Genomic DNA, 25,773 nt, shown 5'->3' on the forward strand with positions numbered 1-25,773 from the left:
TAAAAAGCAGGCAAAGGTTTTAATTTGGACAAGGTTGTCCAAAGAGAAATCACTCCACTGCCCCTTGTGCCCTCTACTGTTGGTCAGGTGTATTTATTTGAAGGATCGGTATGATAGATTGATTTTATGGTTGATTTTTAAGGTTAGGGGGAAGTGCAGTGAAGAGTGCCACTTTTTAGGATGTCAATAAATGAATGTATTTATGGTTGTTTATTATTTGGGCTTGCCTTTTAGTCATTATATGTGTTATTGTTTTTACCATCGAGGACCACTTTGGAAACAAGCTTAATACTTTGGAATGATATCCTCTGGGTCCACATTGTACATTTTGTTGTATGTCTGTTACTCAATATAAATTCAGGACATGATAGGACAGCAGTGACTGTTCTCGCCTTTCTCCTCAGATTATTGGCTGGTGGTACAGCGTGCGTACGTCGGCGTCCCACAGCAGTGCCAGCGGGCACACGGGGCGCAGTAACGGGCAGTCGGAGGTGGCAGCCCACGCCTGCGCCAGCATGTGTGATGACATGGTGGTTCTGTGGAGGCTGGCTGTGCTAGACCCTACCATGAGCCCTCAGAGGTGAGGTCACTTCCCTTTCTGCCTGTTTAACGTTTAGCCTTGGGGCACAGCCCTCCTCCTGTCTCTTACCTTCATTTCACCTCTCATTTTCACAAGTGTTCCCAGGCCTGAATCTGTCTGTGTAGGGTTGATTGTCACTCCTTTTGAGGCTCTGTGAATTTAATCTGATTTGAGTAGTCAGTGTTTGGGACATTGAGTGTTTTATAAATGAGGGCATCTTTCTGATTCACTGTGTCATGTCCGATTCTCAAGGCACAGAGCCAATTTGCTGCTTGGCTTTCAAAGTGTTATGTGCTCTCGCTCTATACACTGACAAAGAAAAATGTGGAATGACTGTCAGATTTCTCTGCAGAAAGCCTTTTTGTGTCTGTGCACTTCTTCCAGTTACATTGATGATTTTCTGAATGATACCCATTGTGTGTGTGTGGCAATACATTGGCAATTATACAAATTGTGTGTGTGCCTTTGTGTGCTTGCTTGTTACTATAGTCTCTGCTCTGTGGCTCTTGTTTCCTGGACTGACTATAACAATGTTTATTTTTGCACCATCCTATAGGCGTTTGGAGCTGGCCTCCCAGCTCAAGCAGTGGCATCTGAAAGTGATTGAGATTGTGAAGCGAGGGCAACATCGCAAGTCCCTGGACAAACTGTTCCAGGGCTTCAAGCCAGCCGTGGAGTCCTGCTACTTCAACTGGGAGGTGGCCTACCCACTGCCAGGCATCACCTACTGCAGTGCTGACAAGAAGAGCGCCTCCTTCTGCTGGGCCAGGGCAGTGCAGCAGCAGAGAGGGGCCAAGGCTGGCCTGGCTGGAGACACCTCTGAACTTGGAGGAGGAGGGGGGAGATCTGGCAGCTCTGATGGAGGTGGGGGAGACTACAAGGGCAGAACTCCCCAACAAGAAGTGGCTGTCAGGCCCAAAGAGACCATTGTGAGCAAGAGGAAGGGGTTGTCGGCCGGGGGCGGAGGAGGGGTCCTAGTGCGGCTAGGTGGCAGTGTCTGTCTTTCTCTAGAGGAGGGCAGTAGTAAGGGGATGTACAAAGGCGCAGGTTCCTCCTCGTCCATTGGGGGCAAGGCTAAGCTGGCCCAGGGGGGGAAGTCGTCCTCCGGGGGATCAGGAGGGGTAGGGGGAAAACACCAAGCGGCCAAGCGGCGCACCAGCAGTGAGGACAGCTCCCTGGAGCCTGACATGGCCGAGCTGAGCCTGGATGATGGCTCCAGTCTGGCGCTGGGCGCCGAGGCCAGTAACACATTTGACTTCACACCCCCGCCACCCGAGATGCTACCCTCACCAAGCCCGCTACTCAGAGAGCCACACAAATACAGTGGGGGAGGGAAAGGGGCCGGAAACATGCCCAAGGAGCGCTCCTTCGAGGTCAAACGTGTCACTCTTGCTGCCACCCTGCCTGCCACTGAGTCCCAGCCCGCCTTCCCCCTCAAGGAGAACGCCACTGTCGTTGTGGAAGCGGCTGTTGCATTGGAGAATGAGGTGGAAGTGGAGGCAGAGATGGAGGTGAATGGAAATAAGGAGGTGGCCCCCGCTGGAGACGCTCGGCTCTCCACCTCGGTCGCTGTTGTTACCGTGACTGCTGCTGCCGCCAAGCCACCGCGTGGTGGGCGCCGAGAAACTGGCGCTGCAGCCCTGCCCAATCAGAGCCCAGGGGCAGGGGGAGACCCTGTTGGTGAGGATGACTACCGGGCCTACTACCTAAATGCAGCCTCTGAGGAGGGGGCAGAGAGAGTGCCAGAGAACAACCATGAGGAGGAACCAGACATCTTTGCTGGGATCAAGCCACTGGAGCAGGAGGGCCAGATGGAGGTGCTGTTTGCATGTGCAGAGGCCCTCCACGCCCATGGCTACAGCAACGAGGCCTGCAGACTGGCAGTGGAGCTGGCTGGAGACTTGCTGGCCAACCCTCCAGACCTGAAGGTGGAGCAGCCCCAGACGAAGGGTAAGAAGAGCAAGGTGTCCACCAGCAGGCAGACTCAGGTGGCCACCAACACCCTGGTCAAGACCTCCTTCCTGCTGACGGTGCTGAGCGAGAGGCTGGAGCTCCACAACCTGGCCTTCAGCACGGGCATGTTCTCCCTGGAGCTGCAGAGGCCCCCAGCCTCCACCAAGGCCCTGGAGGTCAAGCTGGCCTACCAGGAGTCAGAGGTGGTGGCTCTGCTGAAGAAGATCCCTCTGGGCCTGGTGGAGATGACGTCCATACGGGACAGGGCCGAGCAGCTCCGAGACGGGAACTTCTGTGACTACAGGCCTGTCCTGCCTCTCATGCTGGCCAGCTTCATATTTGATGTGCTGTGTACCCCAGGTGACTCTCGCTATACATGTCAAATGTTCTCTGTTTGAACTCACACAATACATACAACAAACAGTATATACAGTGCCTTGCGAAAGTATTCGGCCCCCTTGAACTTTGCGACCTTTTGCCACATTTCAGGCTTCAAACATAAAGATATAAAACTATTTTTTTTGTGAAGAATCAACAACAAGTGGGACACAATCATGAAGTGGAACGACATTTATTGGATATTTCAAACTTTTTTAACAAATCAAAAACTGAAAAATTGGGCGTGCAAAATTATTCAGCCCCTTTACCTTCAGTGCAGCAAACTCTCTCCAGAAGTTCAGTGAGGATCTCTGAATGATCCAATGTTGACCTAAATGACTAATGATGATAAATACAATCCACCTGTGTGTAATCAAGTCTCCGTATAAATGCACCTGCACTGTGATAGTCTCAGAGTTAAAAGCGCAGAGAGCATCATGAAGAACAAGAAACACACCAGGCAGGTCCAAGATACTGTTGTGAAGAAGTTTAAAGACGGATTTGGATACAAAGAGATTTCCCAAGCTTTAAACATCCCAAGGAGCACTGTGCAAGCGATAATATTGAAATGGAAGGAGTATCAGACCACTGCAAATCTACCAAGACCTGGCCGTCCCTCTAAACTTTCAGCTCATACAAGGAGAAGACTGATCAGAGATGCAGCCAAGAGGCCCATGATCACTCTGGATGAACTGCAGAGATCTACAGCTGAGGTGGGAGACTCTGTCCATAGGACAACAATCAGTCGTATATTGCACAAATCTGGCCTTTATGGAAGAGTGGAAGCCATTTCTTAAAGTTATCCATAAAAAGTGTCGTTTAAAGTTTGCCACAAGCCACCTGGGAGACACACCAAACATGTGGAAGAAGGTGCTCTGGTCAGATGAAACCAAAATTGAACTTTTTGGCAACAATGCAAAACGTTATGTTTGGTGTAAAAGCAACACAGCTCATCACCCTGAACACACCATCCCCACTGTCAAACATGGTGGTGGCAGCATCATGGTTTGGGCCTGCTTTTCTTCAGCAGGGAAGATGGTTAAAATTGATGGGAAGATGGATGGAGCCAAATACAGGACCATTCTGGAAGAAAACCTGATGGAGTCTGCAAAAGACCTGAGACTGGGACAGAGATTTGTCTTCCAACAAGACAATGATCCAAAACATAAAGCAAAATCTACAATGGAATGGTTAAAAAATAAACATATCCAGGTGTTAGAATGGCCAAGTCAAAGTCCAGACCTGAATCCAATCGAGAATCTGTGGAAAGAACTGAAAACTGCTGTTCACAAATGCCCTCCATCCAACCTCACTGAGCTCGAGCTGTTTTGCAAGGAGGAATGGGAAAAAATGTCAGTCTCTCGATGTGCAAAACTGATAGAGACATACCCCAAGCGACTTACAGCTGTAATCGCAGCAAAGGTGGCGCTACAAAGTATTAACTTAAGGGGGCTGAATAATTTTGCACGCCCAATTTTTCCGTTTTTGATTTGTTAAAAAAGTTTGAAATATCCAATAAATGTCGTTCCACTTCATGATTGTGTCCCACTTGTTGTTGATTCTTCACAAAAAAAATAGTTTTATATCTTTATGTTTGAAGCCTGAAATGTGGCAAAAGGTCGCAAAGTTCAAGGGGGCCGAATAATTTCGCAAGGCACTGTATGCACACAGATGTAGAACTTTTACTTGCTAATTGATCAGAATTACATGTCATGCCGTCATCACACTAGTGAGACTTCCAGTAATTTATATTTCACCCATCCCCCTCCTTTATTTTGTTTGTACAGTTGTCTCCCCCACAGGTTCCCGTCCTCCCAGCCGTAACCGGAACAACGAGATGCCTGGAGACGAGGAGCTGGGCTTTGAGGCTGCTGTCGCAGCACTGGGTAAGATCGACCACAAAGTTTTTACATTTACACCTTCAGGAAGTGGTAGGCACTACATTCAATGGCTCAGTGTTGAGGTTAGTGATACTTAAATAGGAAAACATCCAGGTACCAGTTTGGCTTTGAAACTGAACTTGTTTGCTGCCGTCTGTTCATATTTCTACCTCCCTTTTTCCGGCTGTAGGTATGAAGACCACAGTGAGCGAGGCAGAGCACCCTTTGCTGTGTGAGGGGACCAGGAGAGAGAAAGGAGACTTGGCTCTGGCTCTTATGATCACATACAAGGATGACCAGAGCAAGCTGAAAAAGGTAGCCCTTGGTTTCCACACTGTAGCTAGTATAATGAACTACTTACCAAATTTTGATTGATGACTCTCGCTCTGTGACCTCTTAGATCCTGGACAAGCTGCTGGACAGAGAGAGCCAGACCCACAAGCCACAAACCCTGAGTTCCTTCTACTCCAGCAAGCCAGCTGCCAGCAAGCCAGCTGCCAGCAGCCAGAGGAGCCCGTCCAAGCACGCTGCCCACAATGCTCACGGACATGGAGGTGCCACCGGAGGGGTGTCCAAACACGCCCCAAACGCCACGGCTGCAGATGGGTCCTCCTCTGTGCAAGCAGTGGCTGCTGGTGGGGCAGCAGGACAACTGGCGGGCAGCGGGGTGCAGAACAACGCCACACCCGGAGAGGGCATCAGTGAGGCCAGAGAACAAGGTGAGACACAGACAGGGTGGTTATGTCGTACTGTACCTCTCGTGCACTGAAAATGTTGTTACCCTACCTATACAAAACCGATTTGTTGAAAATGGAAGGAATCCTTTGAATCCAACCCTCACTGTTGCTACTGTACGCATGTAAAATGTATTCAATACTTAACTTATTGTCTCAGCAGATGGCGCCCAGCCTGCGTCATGTGACCAGTCGAGTGAGGCGGTCCCATTCAAGCCCGAGGGCACTGTGCCTAGTCGCTTGGCGCTGGGAGGACGGGGGGCATACAGCGGGCGCTGCTGGGGCTCTCCTGTCCGCCAGAAGAAGAAACACACAGGTAACCAACTAACCATGACCCTCAACCTCAGATTAAGACACAGGCTGTGTCTCTAATAACAGCCTATACTACTGTATAGTGTGCACTGCATTTGACCAGGGCCATGTCATATGACTGGAATGGCTTCTAGAGCTAGTATTGACATGTGGCTGACTAGAAGTTTTAGGTTTAATGGTTTTGATTTTGTTGTCCCAGGCATGGCGAGTATCGACAGCAGTGCTCCTGAGACCACCTCAGACAGCTCCCCCACCCTCAGCCGACGTCCACTCAGAGGGGGCTGGGCTGCGGCCTCCTGGGGGAGGGGCCAGGACAGTGACAGCATCAGCAGCTCTTCCTCTGATTCGCTGGGCTCCTCCTCATCCAGTGGCTCTCGCAGGGCCGGAGGGGGAGCTAGGGCAAAGAGCACAGACACCAGCAGGTGAGTGACTCCTACATATTCTATACACGTGTTGATGCTTTCTAATTATTGGAGAACTCAACTAAGGTATTGACGAAAATATGCTAATACCCTGAATTTCCTCCTTCCGCCACCCTCTTAGGTATAAAGGGCGTCGTCCCGAGTGCCATGCACCCCATGTGCCCAACCAGCCGTCAGAGGCGGCGGCTCACTTCTACTTTGAGCTGGCCAAGACGGTGCTGATCAAGGCCGGGGGCAACAGCTCCACCTCCATCTTCACCCAGCCCTCAGCCAGCGGGGGCCACCAGGGTCCCCACCGCAACTTGCACCTCTGTGCCTTCGAGATTGGCCTGTACGCCCTGGGCCTGCACAACTTTGTCTCGCCCAACTGGCTATCCAGGACCTACTCCTCCCACGTCTCCTGGATCACAGGTGAGGTTTATAAAAATAAAATAATCTAGTTCATCCCAGAAGTGATTTTTTAAAATTTTAAATAGTCCATGAGACACGGGTAGCTAGCTATAAGCTTGGTCTGGTCCACCACACTTTACATGAGTGTCTCCTCCACTCCCCCTCCAGGCCAGGCCATGGAAATTGGCAGTGCTGCCCTCAACATCCTAGTGGAATGCTGGGACGGGCACCTCACCCCTCCCGAGGTGGCATCACTGGCAGACAGGGCATCACGGGCGCGGGACCCCAACATGGTTCGCGCTGCGGCCGAACTGGCCCTGAGCTGCCTGCCCCATGCACACGCCCTCAACCCCAATGAGATCCAGAGGGCCCTGGTGCAGTGCAAGGAACAGGTACATGTCCGGTACTCTTCAGTTCTGCAGAAGACACATCGGACTACTCATGTAGGCTGGACATCTTTTTATTCTTTTACCCTTTTATCCATTTTGTCCTGAAAATTCACTTTTTTTCCTTCTTAATCTCATAATTTCTTCTCCCTCTCTTGTCACCCCCCTCTCTCCCTGCAGGACAATGTGATGCTAGAAAAAGCCTGTATGGCTGTAGAGGAGGCAGCCAAGGGGGGTGGTGTGTACCCTGAGGTTCTGTTTGAGGTGGCCCACCAGTGGTACTGGCTCTATGAGCAGACAGTAGGAGGGGGCTCAGGGGCCCAGCGCGAGGGCCCGGGACGCTGCAGGGCCAACGGTGGAGCTGGGAGAAGGCCCCCGGAGACTGGTCACGGTGTGACGGACAACAGTGGCAACATGGAGTCCTCTGGTGTTGCCACAGTGACTGCCTCTGTGACAGCAGCGGCTGTGGTGCCCGTCATCTCTGTGGGCTCCACCATCTACCAATCACACGCCCTTCCTGGCTCTGCCATGGCCCACCCCCACTCCCAGGGCCTGCATCCCTACACTACCATCCAGGCCCACCTGCCCACTGTCTGCACCCCCCAGTACCTGGGGCACCCGCTGCAGCACGTCCCCCGGCCCACTGTTTTCCCCTTGTCAGGGGGTGCGTACCCACAGGTAAGAGGACTGTCTGGAGGCATCATGGGAGGGAGGATAGAGAGGAGGGAAAGACTGATGGAGACAGAGAGCTGGGAGAGAGATGGTGGGGAGAACTGATAAGATGTTCAAATCAAATTGAGTTGCTTGGGCTTCCAGTGAAATACTGTGTTGCTAGTTCTTCTTTCTGTAAGTAGCTTCCATATACTTAGAGAACATTAAGTCTCCCTATAGACCCCAACCTCTGCTTCACACTACATGCCGGGATTCTCTCAGTCCCTAGATCCCTCAAACTCAATTCTGGACCTTTTATCAACTCTTTTTATTGTTCCCCTCTAATTAGGGACTGATTTAGACCTGGGAAACAGGTATGTGCAATTCTTTATCAGGTAGAACAGAAAGCCAGCAGGCTCCGGACCTCGTAGGGTAAGAGTTGAACACACCTCCCCTAGAACATAACAGAGAATAGCTGATGGCAGAGACTGCTCCACTACGTCTTTGACTCGCAAGATCCATTTGAATCTCCAGATTCACTAACACACAGTTTTGAATTCCATTTATTTATTTTTCATTGTTGTTTTGGTAACTGTTTCTCAAGTTTTGTTATTTTAATGACCTTTTGTTCAGTTTGTGAAGTTTGAATTGATATGGAGAAGGGAGGGAGAGTTGGGAGGGAACTGAACGAGTACAATATTGAAACTAAGTTTCAAGGAGACTCAACTAGACAATTGGACCACTGCGATGTGATCAGTATGCACCTGGTGTACCTACAGTGTTTGACTTTGAAAATCTTTTTTCTTTTCTACTTACGCTACATTCTCTCTTGTGCATGTCAGGAAATTTGAGTGGAAATGATGGGAGAATTTATTAGTATTGACTGACAGCCACTCCGTAACTATAGGCTGAAAAAAGTAAATGTAGATGCAAGCATACCATGCCTTAAACCCCCCCCAAGGGCTCAGTGGGGAAATCTGACAACCTTTGTTTCACTATATGAATGATAAATGACTCATCTCTTATTGTATTAAGCCCACGGCCATTGTCTTCCGTCACTCCTACATGTCACTCGTCCCTCAGTGCGATATTCTTATGCACTATCTGACGTAAGACAGTGGCCCGCAACAGAGAATAGCATCTAACTAATTTTAAGTGTGTATGTGTGCCCTCCCAGGGAATGCACCCGGCCTTTATCGGTGCCCAGTACCCGTTCTCAGTGGCCACCGGCCCCCATCCGCCCATGGCAGCAACTGCGGTCACCTTCCCTGGTATTCCCGTGCCGTCCATGACCCAGATCGCCGTCCACCCGTACCACACTGAGACCGGCCTGCCTCTGAGCACCACTGTAGCAGGTGAGCGGAGACCACTGCTGCGTGTGTGTTTGCACACGTCCATGTGTATGATGTGTTGTCTGTCTATAAACGTCAAATAGTAATCTACTTAGCATGTTAGCTGATGTAGTTGATGGATCACATTCAACAGGAACAACTTTTAAAAAAGAAAACATTTACTTGATGGATGTTTTATAATGGGCTCTCCATGGCACTCTCAGGAGCCACGACTTTTTCCTCTTTCTATCCAGTAGGTGGTGTCCATTCAGGCACCACAATCCAGGCCATTCAGGGGTCATCTCTTCCTGGTATGTCTTCCCAGCCCGTCTCATTGGTCAGCGCCCCCTTCCCGTCTGAAGATGAGCAGCATAGCCAGCCAATCAGCCAGCAGGGTCTTCACTACCTGCACTCAGCCTACAGAGTTGGTGAGGAATATACCTATGCTTTTAAGTGTCCATGATAAGATTCTCTAGATGTAATACTAGATGGTATATGCACTGTGAATATCAGTTCTGTCATTTGCGATTGTTATGCTTTCTATTCAAAGTAATTGGCATTAACTGTGATATTTGACCCTGGCTCTTTGATAGGCATGCTGGCTTTGGAGATGCTTGGAAGGAGGGCTCACAACGACCACCCCAATAACTTCTCCCGCAGCCCCCCATACACAGAGGATGTCAAGTGGCTCCTGGGCCTGGCTGCACGGCTAGGTGAGAAAGGGGCAGGGATGAAGAGGGCATGCTGCGGGCATCTTGGATTCTAGTAGTTTCATCTATTAAGGTGTTTTGGGAAAACAGGGAAATATTGATTTGAAGTATTTATGCACCATCATCATAACCTCTGGTGGTTGAAGAAGGTGAAGACTAGAGTTGACTGCAAAGTAAGACACACAAACATATCAATATCAGAGAACTGAATTTTCTGTGTATGTTGAGAGGATTCTACTGAAATGATTCTGCCAGAATTCAAAGTATAACATACTGTATCTTTGTTTAAAAAAAGAAATAATAATAATTAGGATCCCCATTAGGCGACCCAAATTGCGACAGCTAGTCTTACTGGGGTCCGCACCTTAGAGACAATACTTATAATAATTAATAATTTATATACATTTTAAAACATTAACATGTAGTGTCTGTGTGCGCATCCGTTAGCCATAGACTTTCGCTAACTGTCAGCAAAGCCTAAATGCTCACCATTCTCTCATCCTCTCCAGGTGTGAACTACGTGTACCAGTTCTGTGTGGGTGCGGCTAAGGGTGTGCTCAGCCCCTTCGTCCTTCAGGAGATCATCATGGAGGCTCTCCAGAGACTCAACCCCGCCCACATCCATGCCCACCTCCGCACGCCCGCCTTCCATCAGCTTGTGCAGCGCTGCCAGCAGGCCTATCTACAGGTAACACTAGAGCCCAGGCCACAAACGACCCCTAGACCAGGGTTCCCCAACTGGCGGCCTGATTTTATTTGGCTCCCCAAGTTTTTAATGATTATTTTTTTATGAACAAAAATAAATAATCATTTAAATTGTACAAAAGACTGTAAAAACAGTAAATCAGTTTAATGATTTTAGTTTTGGAAATCTGTTCCAAAGTATTCCAACACATAGTGGCTTTGGAAAGTATTCAGACCCCTTCACTTTTTCTACATTTTGTTACGTTACAGCCTTATTCTGAACTGGATTTAATATTTTTTTTCTGGGGCTGCCTAAGTGGGGCAGCGGTCTAAGGCACTGCACCGCAATGCTAGCTGCGTTACTACAGATCCTGGTTTGATACCGGGCTGTGTCACAGCCGGCCACGACTGGGAGACCAATGAGGCGACGCACAATTGGCCCAGCGTCATCCGTCTGTGAGCTGAAGCGCAGCTGGGTCATGCAGCAAGACAATGATACAAAACACACAATCAAGTCTACATGAAAATGGTTAAAAAGCAACAAATTTTAAGTTTTGGAATTGCCTAGTCAAAGTCCAGAACTAATCCCTATTGATATGTTGTGGCAGGACTTGAAACAAGCAGTTCATGCTTGAAAACCCACAAATGTCGCGGAGTTAAAGCAGTTCTGCATGCAAGAGTGAGCCAAAATTCCCCAACAGCGATGTGAGAGTCTGATCAACAACTACAGGAAGCATTTGGTTGCAGTCATTGCAGCTAAAGATGGGAATTACTTTTTCACAAAGGTTAATTGAGTGTTCCATTTTTTTTTTTTTTGTAAACTCACTTTCCCTTTATCTGATATTAAGTTTTGGTTTCACGACACTGTAGTTGAGTGCTACAAACTTTTGTAAAGGGAGACTCCAGAGTGCATCCACTGGATTGCCTGCTCTGATGGGGAAGCGGCTAACAGGCTATGACTGTTGCAAAGCTGAAAGGCATGTTGGCCTCTGGAGATTCTGCGCTAGCTCACATGCACATTTAATTCCTTGCTGTGGTTTGAGTCACTGTCTTTCTACTTTCAACAAGGCTAGATAAAACCGATGTGTGGGCTTTAAAGGTGAACGTTCAAATTCTCAAAATGAACACTGCTTTATGAGCGTAAACATAGTCACACACACATCACCTCTTCCTATCTGCCCCAGTTTCAGCTGACTTGCTCTACCACCAGCATGATGTGTTCTTGCTACACACTTTCAAGTGTGTGTGTGTGTGTCGACATATTTGTTGTCAGCTGACAGTGTCCGCCTGACACAGGCTCTCCTCCTCTATCTCATCAGGCTGTTAATGAGATGAGGAATCTGATGGGTTGTACTCAAGTGGGAAATATACCATGACGAACAGAGTCATCTCCTCAGTCACAGTAGAGGAATTAATTCCATGTGTTGGGTGTCATTATGGATATGTTCACCAGAAGAGGCTGGTGGGAGGAGCTATAGTCGGACTGGCTCATTGTCATGGCTGGAATTGAATGGAGGGAATTGAGTCAAATGTGGTTTCCATATATTTGATGTTTGATATAGTTAAATGTGTTCCAGTCTTTACAATGAGCCCATCCTCCTATAGCTCCTCCCACCAGCCTCCTCTGATGTTCACCAACTGTCTTTCTCTGTAATCGGTTCCTCATCTCCCTTAGAACACATCCTGCTTAAATTAAGCTCCAGTAAATGAGGTCAAGATAGTAACTTTTGAGGTTCTCCTATTGAAGTTAAAAGGACTCTCCGCACTCACCCGATCAATGCATCATTTTTCATTTATTTAGGCGTCAGACCATCAGAGCATATAAAAACACACGATGACAAAGGCCACATACAGGTAATGTGCGTCAATGCAATCAGACATGATGAGCAACACTTGTGTACAACACAAACGCCAGGAGGCACATCAGTAATCATTTATCTCAGAAAATGTGTGACAGTCATTTAAAAAAAAAAAATATATATATATATATACATTTTTACATCATTTAACATTTTATGTAGTCTTTTCATAATTCATAAACACTTAAAAAAAGTAAATGGGAGTTAAGATGAGGAAAAGCCTCAAATGAAATAAAAATACAGAAGGGGGGGGTCTATGGGAACCTGTAAGAGGGTGTCAGGTTTAAGAACCATCATAAATGACAGGAACCACATAATGCGGGGGGGTTAGGGGGAAACGTATTAAAGCATGACACTCATGTCAAAATTATCATTAAGCCTTGATGGATGTAAAGTGTCAAGCATATGAATCCAAAGGAGTTTCCTTTGGCACAGCTTTTTACCTCTGGATGAAGGTTTAAACTTTTTCAATACCCTGAAATCGTGAAGATTTGTTAGTGGCAGGCAAAAGGGTCATTTTCACCTTTACACCTTATGGTGCTCTTGCTCACATTCGTTGCTTAAGGTGCCTAGAGATTTTCCCAACATACAAAATACCACATGGGCAACATAAGATGACAATAACATTCATGGTGTTATATGTAATATAATGATTTCAGATAGTCCTGAATTAATCATGAATAATGAAAGAAAGTTAAATGGGGTATGATATTCATGCCTCTATCACTCATCATTATTCACAATTCATTCGGGACTATCCGTAATCATGGTAACAAACCACAACGTAAACTCAGCAAAAAAAGAAAATGTCCCTTTTTCAGGAACCTGTCTTTTAAAGATAATTTGTAAAAATCCAAATAACTTCACAGATCTTCATTGTAAAGGGTTTAAACACAGTTTCACTTTCTTGTTCAATGAACCATAAGCAATTAATAAACTTGCACCTGTGGAACGGTCGTTAAGACACTAATAGCTTACAGACGGGAGGCAATTAAGGTCACAGTTATAAAAACTTAAGACACTAAAGAGGCCTTTCTACTGACTCTGAAAAACATCAAAAGAAAGATGCCCAGGGTCCCTGCTCATCTGCGTGAATGTGCCTTAGGCATGCTGCAAGGAGGCATGAGGACTGCAGATGTGGCCAGGGCATTACATTGCAATGTCTGTGAGACGCCTAAGACGGTGCTACAGGAAGACAGGACGGACAGCTGATCGTCCTCGCAGTGGCAGATCACGTGTAACAACACCCGCACAGGATCGGTACGTCCGAACATCACACTTGCAGGACAAGTATAGGACAAGTATAGTCGGATTCGCGTTTATCGTCGAAGGAATGAGCGTACACCGGGGCCTGTACTCTGGAGCGAGATCGAAGTGGAGGGTCCGTCATGTTGTAGAGCGGTGAGTCACAGCATCATCGGACTGAGCTTGTTGTCATTGCAGGCAATTTCAACGCTGTGCATTACAGGGAAGACATCCTCCCTCATGTGGTACCCTTCCTGCAGGCTCATCCTGGCTCAGGCTCATCCTCCTGCATGACAATGCCACCACGCACAGAATGAACAGTATGGCTGATTTCCTGCAAGACGGTAATGTCAGTGTTCTGCCATGGCCAGCGAAGAGCCTGGATCTCAATCCCATTGAGTGCGTCTGGGACCTGTTGGATCTGAGGGTGAGGGCTAGGGCCATTTCCCCCCAGAAATGTCTGGAAACTTGCAGGTGACTTGGTTGAAGAGTGGGGTAACATCTCACAGCAAGAACTGGCAAATCTGGTGCAGTCCATGATGAGATGCACTACAGTACTTGATGCAGCTGGTGGCAACACCAGATACTGACTGTTACTTTGGATTTTGACCCCCTCCCCCTTGTTTGTAGTCACAAGCTTGATGTTGTCATTGCGTGCTAGGAATATGGGACCAAATACCGAATTTGACTCATTTTGGTCTCCTAAAATGGGGGGACTATGTACAAAACGTGCTGTAATTTCTAAATGGTTCACCCAATATGGATGAAAATCCCCTCAAATTAAAGTTGACAGTCTGCTCTTTAAACTCAGTCATTGTATCACAAAAAAAAGTGTCACTGTCCCAATACTTTTGGGGTCACTGTATACGCTTTAGGGTTAAATGTGGTTATACTTGTAACATAGCAGTTTCTCTTAGTTTTCACACTTTTGCCCAGCAACTCTTGGTGTACTGGGATGAGGAACCTCCATCGAAGAAACGCTGTTTCATGACTGTAGCTTTGTAAACGTAATCGTCAGTGGAGTGGCTCAGGTGTCCGTCTACAGAATTGACTCCTAGGTAAACCGTTTAAGTGCATTAGGATGCGCACTGTAAGCTAAAATAAGTGTTATGGTCTGCCTTTTTGATAGAGGGTTGTGATGAGGTTACCATCAGAGACCATAATTCACATATCTAGAAAATATAAATATTTCTAGTCACATTCTATGGAGAACTTGAGATCAGGGTTTATATCATTTGAGGAAAGAGACACATTCATTACGTTAATCCTGACTTCCAGTCCAAATGTACAAGATATCATCAATATATCTCATATTGAAATTTCTGTCTGAAATTGCAGCAGTACCATAGGGCAGTGTGTACCCTTTTCAGTCATATTCCATTAAACCACAGCATTGTGAGCAAAATGAAGCGCTCTCTGTTTCCCATTAATAATTTATCAATTTAAACTCATTATGATACAGAATTTGTCCTTAGAGGTTAACAAAAATAAGTACCTGCTCAAGGCTGGTACTGAAAATTCACTGTACTGGAGATGTGCGGAATTCTCATCACTTCATTAATGCCCTCAAGGGCTTACCCTGAGATGGAGGGATGTGATTAAATTAACAAATGTAAACCTAGTTACAGGTGGCTGTATCAATATACAAAAGTATGGACACCCATTCAAATTAGTGGATTCTGCTATTTCAACCACACACGTTGCTGACCGGTGTATAAAATTGAGCACATAGCCATGCAGTCACCATTGGACAAACATTGGCAGTTGAATGATCTTACTGAAAAGCTGACTTTCAACGGGGTACCGTCGTAGGACGCCACCTTTCCAACAAGTCAGTTTGTCAAATTTCTGCCCTGCTAGAGCTGTCCTGGTCAACTGTAAGTGGTGTTATTGTGAAGTGGAAATGTCTAGTAGTAATAATGGCTCAGCCGCGAAGTGGTAGGCTACACAAGCTCACAAAACAGGACTCCCCGGGGCTGTGGTGCATCAAAATCATCTGTCCTCGGTTGCAACACTCACTACCGAGTTCCAAACTGCCTCTGGAAGCAACTTCAGTACAATAACTGTTCGTTGGAAGCTTCATGAAATGGGTTTCCATGGCCTAGCAGCCGCACACAAGCATAAGATCACAATGCGCAATACCAAGTGTATGCTGGAATGGTGTAAAGCTCGCCGCTGTTAGACTCTGGAGCAGTGGGAACATGTTCTCTGGAGGGATGAATCACGCTTCACCATCTGGCAGTCCGACGGACAAATCTGGGTTTGGCAGATGCTTGGAGAAAGCTACCTGCCCGACTGCATAGTGCCAACTGTAAAGTTTGGAGGAATAATGGTCTCGGTCTGTGTTTTATGGTTTGGGATGGTCCCCTTATTTCCAGTGGAAGGAAATCTTAATGCTACAGCATACAATGACATTCTAATCTATTCTGTGGTTCCAACTCTGTGGCAACAGTTTGTGGAAGGCCCTTTCCTGTTTCAGCACGACAATGCACCCATACACAAAGTGCGGTCCATACAGAAATGGTTTGTTGAGATTGGTGTGGAAGAAATTGACTGGCCTGCACAGAGCCCTGACCTCAACCCCATTGAACATCTTTTGGATGAATTGGAACGCTGACTGCGAGCCAGGCCCTACTGCCCAACGTCAGTGCCCGACCTCACTAATGCTTTTGTGGCTGAATGGAAGCAAGTCCCTGGAGCAATGTTCCAACCTCTAGTGGAAATCCTTCCCAGAATAGTGTAGGCTGTTATAGCAGGAAAGGGGGGACCAACTCTATGTTAATGCCCATGATTTTGGAATGAGATGTTAGATGAGCAGGTGTCCACATAGTTTTGGTCATGTTGTGTATAACACTGGCAGTGGACCACATATGTTTATCTATATTCCCACCAAACACTATTGTTCAATCCAAATCGATCCCAAATCCCTATGTACTTGTGTAAATCTGAATGGATTGGTATTCACAATGTTCATATTCTTGAAGAATGTAAGCTCTTGGTTTGAGACCACAAAATCAACCAAAACTGCTGAATAGCATTTCTAATAGCTCTATATTGAAAATACTTTGAAGAATAGCTGTGATTAAATGATTTATTCACTTTCTACCTGGTTTTATGATTTGCCATTTAAGTTCAGACTTGAGTATTTTTCATTAAAATAAAAATGTATTACAAAAAACACTTCCTGAAACCCAAATTTGGGTCATGACCCACCAGGGTAGCCTAGTGGTTAGAGTGTTGGACTAGTAACTGAAAGGTTGCAAGTTCAAATCCCCGAGCTGACAAGGTACAAATCTGTCGTTCTGCCCCTGAACAGGCAGTTAACCCACTGTTCCTAGGCCGTCATTGAAAATAAGAATTTGTTCTTAACAGACTTGCCTGGTTAATTAAAGGTAAAATAAAAAAAAGTTGAGAAATTGCTGCTCTACACGTTCATTGGGGGTAGTAGGAGGTAGGGGTCGGTTTAGGTTCTGGGTGCCCTGTCTGTGACTAACATTGACATAAGTAGTAAAGTAGATTACCCTTTGGTGCCCTGTTTGACTCAGTTAATCTGCTCCTCTGTCCCACACGTCGTCCCCCACTGCAGTACATCCACCACCGGCTGATCCACCTGACCCCGGCCGACTACGACGACTTTGTCAACATCATCCGCAGTGCCCGCGGGGCCTTCTGTTTGACCCCTGTGGGAATGATGCAGTTCAACGACGTGCTTCAGAACCTGAAGAGGGGCAAGCAGACCAAGGAGCTGTGGCAGCGCATCTCTCTGGAGATGGCCACCTTCTCCCCATGACTGTGAGGGCAGTGGCGTGGGAGAGGAACGACGCTCCCACCCCACAAACCCACAGCCCTGTCGAGCTCTGGCTCTCTCCATCGACGTTTGGCTCTGCCTCGAATGCTCTCCCCATCCGCCTCCCTGGCCTCTCCTTCACCTGACCTGACGTCAACCCTCCTTGTGTACCTTGATGTACATACCCTACACAGCACACAGGCAGCACAATCAACCCCCATTCCCCACCCTTTTAGATGTCATAACTGTGTGAGACTCGGAGCTTTGTGGAAAGCTGAAAGGGAATCAGCTTGTTGTGTTCTGTGTCTGTTTGTGACTGAATTGCGTCTCCCATTATCATGGTTCATGTCTCTGTGTAACTTCCTGTAACATATATTCCCCTTCATCCTCCCAACTTTCCTTCCAGAAGCAGTCACGAAGGAGTGCTTTTTGGTTGCTTGGGGCATATAAGTTGTCATTTATTTTGTTGGTTGGTTATTTTATTGAAACCACTGAGTAAGTCAGATTCATACTGCAACATTCCACTGTCCTGGGGGGAGTTAGCCTCCACCAGTCACTACGGATCTGAATTTTGGGTATTCTGACAGTGTTTAAACAAGAAAGTAAAAAAAAAAATAGACAAAAAACAGTTTGTTGAAATAATAAAATGTAATATGAAAATAGTAACCTGAGTACGGGTCAGGATTCTTTTAGTGTTTTGTTTTATCTTTTTTGATATTTTGAATGATGTGTATGCAGAGAGGAATTTTGAGAATGAGAGAGTGTAACGTGAGTGTTGTGTGGGTTCCCTTTTCCGATTCAGCGGTTTGAGGTTTTGGGTCTGGGAACACGGGTGTCTGGCTGGACCAAACTCATTGGCCCTTTTTGAGTGGGTCAAGAGTGCAAGTGGATGGCCTTTTGCAAATCTCAAGTACAATCATCCAATCAAATATCAGGATCACATAAAGGATGAGTGGACATGCTATTTACATGCCCTACACATCTAGAATCATAAAAGTGCTACGCTCAGAAAGGCTTATATGCAGACTGGGTTTCCAGGTTACATCCATCAGCTGTTACTGTGGAATTCATGTCCACTGTCCATTGATGTTCTATAGGGGACGTTGCCAGATCCTTGTGTTCCAAACCTGCACCTCCAACCCTGCTCTGGAGCTCACGGGTGATGTGACTTAGTAGAAAATGTACTGTGATATTTTTGTATTCCTCAGTGTAGCTTGGTTGGGGAAAAAAAGTATATATATAAATTGTGCTGATTGCAAGAGGTTGTAATTTAGAATAAAATAAAAAAGGACATAAAGCAATACTGAAATGTAGAGTTTACTTAATAAAGGTTATTCAAAACACATATGTGCTGTAATTTATTTTGTGGGTGGAAAGTACAAAAATGGACGTGTTCAAAATTGATCGGTAGTGTACACAGATTTGCAGATATTGCAGGTGCAGCAGAATGTTTGTTTCTAGCTCCAACTGTAGTAATGCCTAGCAATAAAAATAAAAATAAAACATAATCCAGAGACACAAAAAAACAGAACGAGCAATGTTAGTCGTGTGTGTATTTGGAAAGTATACAGACCCCTTGACTTTTTTTCAAATTTTGTTATGTTACAGCCTTATTCTGAAATGGATGAAATATTTTTTCTTATCTACACACAATACCCCATGTCAAAGCAAAAAACTTTTTTTTATTTTTAGAAATGTTTGCAAATTTAGTAAAAATCTAAAAACCGATACCTTAATTACATAAGTATTCATACTTGAAATTGAGCTCAGGTGTATCCTGTTTCCATTGATTTATTGTTGATGTTTATACAACTTGTTTGGAGTCCACCTGTCGTAAATTCAATTGATTGGACATGATTTGGAAAGGCACACACCTGTCTATATATAAGGACACGCAGATGACTGCATGTCAGAGCAAAAACCAAGCCATGAGGTCGAAGAAATTGTCCGTAGAGCTCCGAGGCAGGGTTGTGTCGAGGCACAGATCTGGGGAAGGGTACAAAAAAATGTCTGCTGCATTGAAGGTCCCCAAAAACATAGTGGCCTCCATCATTATTAAGTGGGAAAAGTTTGGAACCACCAAGACTCCCGGGCAGCGCAGCTGTCTAAGGCACTGCATCTCAGTGCAAGAGGCGTCACTGCAGTCGCTGGTTCGATCGAGTCCAGGCTTCGTCACACAATTGGCCCAGCGTTGTCTGGTTTTGGCTGGGGTAGGTCGTCATTGTAAATAAGAATTTGTTTTTAACTGACTTGCCTAGTTAAACAAAGGTTAAATAAGACTTCCTAGAGCTGGCTGCCTGGCCAAACTGAGCAATCGGGGGAGAAGGGCCTTAGTCAGGGAGGTGACCAAGAACCCGATGGTCACTTTGACAGAGCTCCAGAGTTCCTCTATGGAGATGGGAGAACCATTCAGAAGGACAACCATCTCTGCAGCACTCCACCAATCAGGCCTTTATGGTAGAGTGGCCAGATGGAAGCCACTCTTCAGTAAAAGGTACATGACAGCCAGCATGGAGTTTCCCAAAAGGTACCTGAAGGACTCTGACCATGAGAAACAAGATTCTCTGGTCTGATGAAACCAAGCTCCTTGGCTTGAATGCCAAGCATCACGTCTTGAGGAAATCTGGCGTCATCCCTACGGTGACGCATGGTGGTGGCAGAATCATGCTGTTGGGATGTTTTTCAGTGGCAGGGACTGGGAGACTAGTCAGGATTGAGGGAAAGCTGAGCGGATTAACGTACAGTGAGATCCTTGATGAAAACCAGCTTCAGAGGGCTCAGGACCTCAGACTGGGGCAAAGGTTCTCCTTCCAACAGGATAACGACCCAACGCACACAACCACCGCAGGAGTGGCTTCGGAACAAGTTTCTGAATGCCCTTGAACCTGACTTTAACCCGATCGAACATCTCTGGAGAGACCTGAAAATAGCTGTGCAGCGGCGCTCCCCATCAAACCTGACAGAGCTTGAGAGGATCTGCAGAAAATAATGGGAGAAACACCCCAAGTAAAGGTGTATCAAGCTTGTAGCATCATACCCAAGGAGAATCAAGGTTATAATCGCTGCCAAAGGTGCTTCAACAAAGTACTGAGTAAATGGTCTGAACATTTTTATGTAGATGGGATATTTCTGGATTAAAAAAAAATACATCTGGAAACTTCTAAACTTGTTTTTGCTTTGTCATTATGGCATATTGTGTGTAGATTGAAGGGGGAAAAAAAACATAAGAATATCCTAAACTTTGAACATCCCACGGAGCACCATTAAATCCATTATAGAAAAAATGGAAAGAATATGGCACCACAACAAATCTGCCAAGAGAGGGCTGCCCACCAAAACTCACAGTCCAGGCAAGGAGGGCATTAATCAGAGAGGCAACAAAGAGACCAAAGATAACCCTGAAGGAGCTGCAAAGCTCCACAGTGGAAATTGGAGTATATGTCCATAGGACCACTTTAAGCTTTGTAGCTTTTTGGCCATCAAGAAAAATGCTATGTCTGGCGCAAACCCAACACCTCTCATCACCCCGAGAACATCATCCCCACAGTGAAGCATGGTGGTGGCAGTATCATGTTATGGGGATGCTTTTCATCGGCAGGGACTGGGAAACTGGTCAGAATTGAAGGAATGATGGATGGTGCTAAATACAGGGAAATTCTTGTGGGGAAACCTGTTTGTCTTCCAGAGATTTGATACTGGGACGGAGGTTCACCTTCCATCAGGATCATGACCCTAAGCATACTGCTAAAGCAACACTCGAGTGGTTTAAGGGGAAACATTTAAATGTCTTGGAATGGCCTAGTCAAAGCCCAGACCTCAATCCAATTGAGAAACTGTGGTCTGACTTAAAGATTGCTGTACACCAGCGGAACCCATCCAACTTGAAGGAGCTGGAGCGGTTTTGCCTTTGAAGAATGGGCAAAAATTCCAGTGGCTTGATGTGCCGAGCTTATAGGGACATACCCCAAGAGAAAGGTGGCTCTACAAATGATTGACCTTGGGGGTGGGTTGAATAGTTATGCATGCTCAAGTAGTTTTTTTGTTCTTATTTCTTGTTTGTTTCACAAAATATTTTGCATCTTCAAAGTGGTAGGCATGTTGTGTAAGTCAAATGTTACACACCCCCCAAAATTATATTTTAATTCCAGATTGTAAGGCAACAAAATAGAAAAAATGCCTTGGGGTGAATACTTTCACAAGCCACTGTATGCATACGTGTGTAGATTGATGAATAATGGTGTGTAAAGACTGTATATGAATTGGAAAGGAATGTACTGTAGTAGTTATAGGACAAAGTGGGTAAAATGGTATGTAAACATTGAAGTTACCAGTGTTCAATGACAAAGGCAGCAGTCTCTAAGGTGCAGGGTAATGGGTGGAGGCTGGCTACTGGTGACTGTTGAACAGTCTGATGGCCTACTACTGAACCACAATTACTCTAAATCAGAAATACTGTTTTTGTCTAAATCCTCTGAGCACTGACTGGCAAAATGAATTGGTATGATTGATGTAAATTAAAAAAATGTTAAACGCATGCTACGGTCTGTCACAGTATGAACAGGAGAGGGAGCTATAGGGCAATATATGATCAAGTTCACCGGTAGCCTGGTTACAGTGAGTTTATTTTCACACTTAGTAAATGATCTTCAGTTCTATGTGGTGTGGAAATAGGGCATACAATGTGATAACTAATTGTGTTTTTGAGTATTTCCCCAACAATTGACTTTCGTGGAAGGGTTCCCAAATGAAACGTTCAGACAATGGGGTTCACATTGGAATACCCAATGTTTTAGTTGCTACCTGCTCAGACGCCAAAGTTAGCATTTTGTCAATATGTTGTCATCACTTTGATGACCCAAGTAAAAGGAGTAGCATAGCCGAATAAGCTCTGCACTTTTGCCCCTTATGCACCTGTGAGTAAAAAGTAAGCCTGAAAGAAGCTCGGGGTGTTATGTCGGGACAAGGGTATCATGAAATATATCCGTGTTATGGGGGTTAAAACAAGCATGATCAATTGTATTGTCCGTTTTGCGCTTTAACCTTAAAATACCAACACAATTCGATTTCAAATTGGGTAATTTCGAGGATTTTCCTCCTCTCCGATCAGAGAAATTATTCAAAATAAACAACGTTTGTATGTCCACTGTTACGAAATTTCCCTCCTCCTCCTCCTGCTCACTTTGGTTCATTCCGGAGTTTCGGCAGAATGCATCGATTGCTGAATGAAGATGGCGGATTCAGGAACGATGCTGTCAACTAGACTTTAAACATTTGCATATTTTCTGTCGTTATGCATTTCGTGTGGATATTGGTCTTTCAAAAACGTACCTAGGTAAGTAAAACACCATATTTACTTTGAATATGTTGCGTGTCCTCTTTAACTTGAAGGCACCCCATTGAATGTGTACAACACTAAGTTAGCCGGCAGGCTAACCTCTCAAGCATATAGCTAGCTATATTTCATTGCCAGTTGGCAATGCATGGTTTTCCTCTCTATTTTTTTCTTTACAATTTAAGTGAATGACGTGGACATGTGTATTCACGTCATTAGTAACGTTCGCTAAATATGAAGAAACCAAACATTTGGTGAATTCCAGCAGCATGTGTTTGTTGGAGCTAGTCGTTCTATCGAGATGCTTAGAGTTGTTTGCTTACTATTAAGAGGCTAGTGGTGAATCATATGGCTGACTGTTGCATGTAAAAGTTTTTCCATAACCAGTAACTCCCCATCGTTATTCTGGTATGTAACATCTGTATTTTTTAAATTATTTTTTGATTTATTTTTTACTGTAAAGTGTTTTTGTTTACAGTTCTGAAATGTTTGAAATACATTTTGAAACGTTTATTTTAATTTATTACATTCATGTACTGTAAGTGAGAGGTAGGCATTAGTCTGAAGCCGAAAAGTAAAGGAAATTCACGAGCACCACAATGCCTTTTCCACCCCTGCTCTACCAAGGCTTTCCAGCACACGGCTTTGATTTACTACAGTAGCTATGTTGGTATATTGTACTTCAAGCAATGTGGTTGAAATTCACTGCCGACCGTGATTTTACAGATAATTGTATGTGTGTGTGGTACAGAAATTAGGTAGTCATTCAAAAATCATGTGAATCCATGCAACACATGATTTGTGAAGCAAATGTTTACTCCTGAACATATTTAGGCTTGCCATAACAAAGTGGTTGATTACTTATTGACTTAAGACATTTCAGCTTTTCATTTTAAAAATGTTCTAAAAACACAATTCCACATAGACATTATATCGTATTGTGTATAGGCCAGTGACATCTCAATTTAATCCATTTTAAATTCTGTCTGTAACACGTGGAAAAAGTCAAGGGGTATAAATGCTTTCTGAAGGCACTGTATGTTTACACTCAACTGGCCTAATAATTGCAGTGTATTCCAGACATTTTGACTCTTAACAGTGTGGTGGTAGAGGTTTTGCCAGGACAGGGGCTGGCTACTCCTCAGTAATTAATTGCTCAAGGAACCACATGATCTTTTTGGTTATTGAAAGAAGGTTAGTAGATTTGAAGTTGCTGCCATTGATTGGTTGAGATGTGGACACCATGGGAGAAAGAGCCACAGCAACCTTGGTGTTCTTTTATGTTTTCTCTGATGAGCCGTATTAATGTGATAGCCTTGAAACTATTGTTTTGAATCTATAGATCCTGATGAGTAATGTATGTCATTCTTTTCCCATAGTGCACTTATACAATGTATGTAAAAAGTAGCCTACATACAGCATCATGCTCAGCTTAATTTTGCACCTCAAATGAACACTTTTTTTTTACAAGCTCTATTTTGAAAGACTGGGTACAATAAGCTCAGTCCTTGTTTCATGATCCCGCTTCAACAACTTGTTTCATTCTATTTTTGAGTGGAAAGCCCAATTAGTGTTGAGCTGTGGGCTCAAGACGACTTCTGTCCTCTGAGCATATTACTGATGTCTGAGAGAACCACTTTATAATTAAGAGTAAGGCCTGGGGGTGGCTCTCACAATGATTGTTTCTGCATGAAGGGTATTAACTAGGTATTTTTTAAAGTGGAACAGGACTAACTTTCCCTTTTTAATGTGGCACTGGACAAACCCTATCTCCAACAGTACATGTTTTTAAAATGGACTATGCAAAAATAAACATTGTTTATTTTTCACGTTTGACCCATTTATAGAATATTGCTTTGCTTTGCTGAAAGGTAAGGTTGATTGGTTATGTCCTTGCCTTTAATGCTCATCAGCAAGCCTTTAGATTGTAGGTTCCTATTCTATACTGAACAAAAATATAAATGAAACATGTAAAGTGTTGGTCCCATGTTTCATGAGCTGAAATAAAAAATCCCAGAAGTTTTTCATACGCATAAAAAGCTTATTTCTCTCATTTTGTGGCCAAATTTGTTTACGTCCCTGTTAGTGAGCATTTGTCCTTTGCCAAGATAATCCTGACCTGACATGTGGTATATCAAGAAGTAGATTAAACAGCATGATCATTATAAAGGTGCACGTTTTGCTGAGGATGATAAAAGGCCACTCTCAAATGTGCAGTTTTGTCACACAACACAATGCCACAGATGATTTAAGGGAGCGTGCAATTGGCATGCTGACTGCAAGAATGTCCACTGGAGCTGTTGTCAGAGAATTTAATGTTAATTTCTCTACCATAAGCCGCCTCCAATGTTGTTTTAGAGAATTTGGCAGTACGTCCAACGAGCCTCACAACCGCAGACCACGTGTAACCACGCCAGCCCAGGACCTCCACACCCGGTTTCCTGCGGGATCGTCTGAAACCAGCTACCCAGACAGCTGATGAAACTGAGTATTTCTGTTTGCAATGAAGCTTGTTTTTGGGGAAAAACTTATTCTGGTTGGCTGGGCTCCCCAGTTGCTGGGCCTGGCTCACCAGTGGGTGGGCCTCTGCCCTCCCAGGCCCAACCATGGCTGCGCCCCTGCCCAGTCGTGTGAAATCCATAGATTAGGGCTGAATTAATTTCAATTGACTGATTTCCTTATGAGCTGTGACTTAGTAAAATCATTGAAATTCAGTATATTTGCTGCCTAATTAAGTTTGAGAGTGGACATTTCTTCCTTTGCCTGAGTTTTAGTCCAACACGTCAAGTGCACCTGATGGTCCTTGCTGAGATGTTATATTTAGGCTATACTTTGTTCATCATTCGACAATTGACACCTAGGCATAAACCACAAGAAATGATGTGGAGCTGGTATTTAATTGCCTCATTCAACTCTGCGAGTTTCTCTGCTGACTTCAATCTTTGTGGTGGTTACGATGGAGTTGAAGTACATTAATAACATTTAATGCCCCCCGGATTGGAAAATGGGCCTTAAGATTGATGCAGGGTTGCATTGACATTTTGGAGCTGAAGGGTGGCAGTTGTATGGCAATCTCAAATCAAATGTATTTATCACATGCTTCGGAAGGTGTAGACTAACAGTGAAATGCTTAGTAGTG

General features: G+C 45.1%; 2 protein-coding genes across 17 annotated transcripts in view; both read left to right on the top strand.

Annotated features, from left to right (window-relative positions):
• Positions 1 to 18,647, top strand: part of LOC112254310 (zinc finger SWIM domain-containing protein 8) — a 42,711-nt gene extending 24,064 nt beyond the window's left edge. For 2 of the 12 annotated variants that reach the window (XM_024426828.2, XM_024426728.2), the window contains exons 10-24: positions 405 to 580; positions 1,137 to 2,893; positions 4,690 to 4,797; positions 4,982 to 5,106; positions 5,192 to 5,510; positions 5,686 to 5,841; positions 6,037 to 6,259; positions 6,381 to 6,670; positions 6,818 to 7,092; positions 7,216 to 7,713; positions 8,843 to 9,041; positions 9,242 to 9,445; positions 9,611 to 9,730; positions 10,237 to 10,415; positions 17,102 to 18,647. In XM_024426828.2, the coding sequence (XP_024282596.1) occupies positions 405 to 580; positions 1,137 to 2,893; positions 4,690 to 4,797; positions 4,982 to 5,106; positions 5,192 to 5,510; positions 5,686 to 5,841; positions 6,037 to 6,259; positions 6,381 to 6,670; positions 6,818 to 7,092; positions 7,216 to 7,713; positions 8,843 to 9,041; positions 9,242 to 9,445; positions 9,611 to 9,730; positions 10,237 to 10,415; positions 17,102 to 17,305 (4,833 nt within the window). In that variant the 3' untranslated portion in view covers positions 17,306 to 18,647. The remainder of the gene's footprint in view (positions 1 to 404; positions 581 to 1,136; positions 2,894 to 4,689; positions 4,798 to 4,981; positions 5,107 to 5,191; positions 5,511 to 5,685; positions 5,842 to 6,036; positions 6,260 to 6,380; positions 6,671 to 6,817; positions 7,093 to 7,215; positions 7,714 to 8,842; positions 9,042 to 9,241; positions 9,446 to 9,610; positions 9,731 to 10,236; positions 10,416 to 17,101) is intronic. The other 10 variants (XM_024426800.2, XM_042323697.1, XM_024426763.2 and 7 more) reach the window with 10 other exon arrangements.
• A 3,818-nt stretch (positions 18,648 to 22,465) lies between these two features.
• Positions 22,466 to 25,773, top strand: part of LOC112254357 (bifunctional heparan sulfate N-deacetylase/N-sulfotransferase 2) — a 191,991-nt gene continuing 188,683 nt past the window's right edge. For 3 of the 5 annotated variants that reach the window (XM_024426858.2, XM_024426849.2, XM_024426888.2), the window contains exon 1: positions 22,466 to 22,634. The gene's annotated coding sequence lies outside the window, so the exon portion shown is untranslated. Of the gene's footprint in view, positions 22,635 to 22,890; positions 23,043 to 25,773 lie in introns of those variants that run through there. The other 2 variants (XM_024426907.2, XM_024426877.2) reach the window with 2 other exon arrangements.

Source organism: Oncorhynchus tshawytscha, linkage group LG01, assembly GCF_018296145.1.
Source record: "Oncorhynchus tshawytscha isolate Ot180627B linkage group LG01, Otsh_v2.0, whole genome shotgun sequence".
Taxonomy (NCBI): Eukaryota; Metazoa; Chordata; class Actinopteri; order Salmoniformes; family Salmonidae; genus Oncorhynchus; species Oncorhynchus tshawytscha.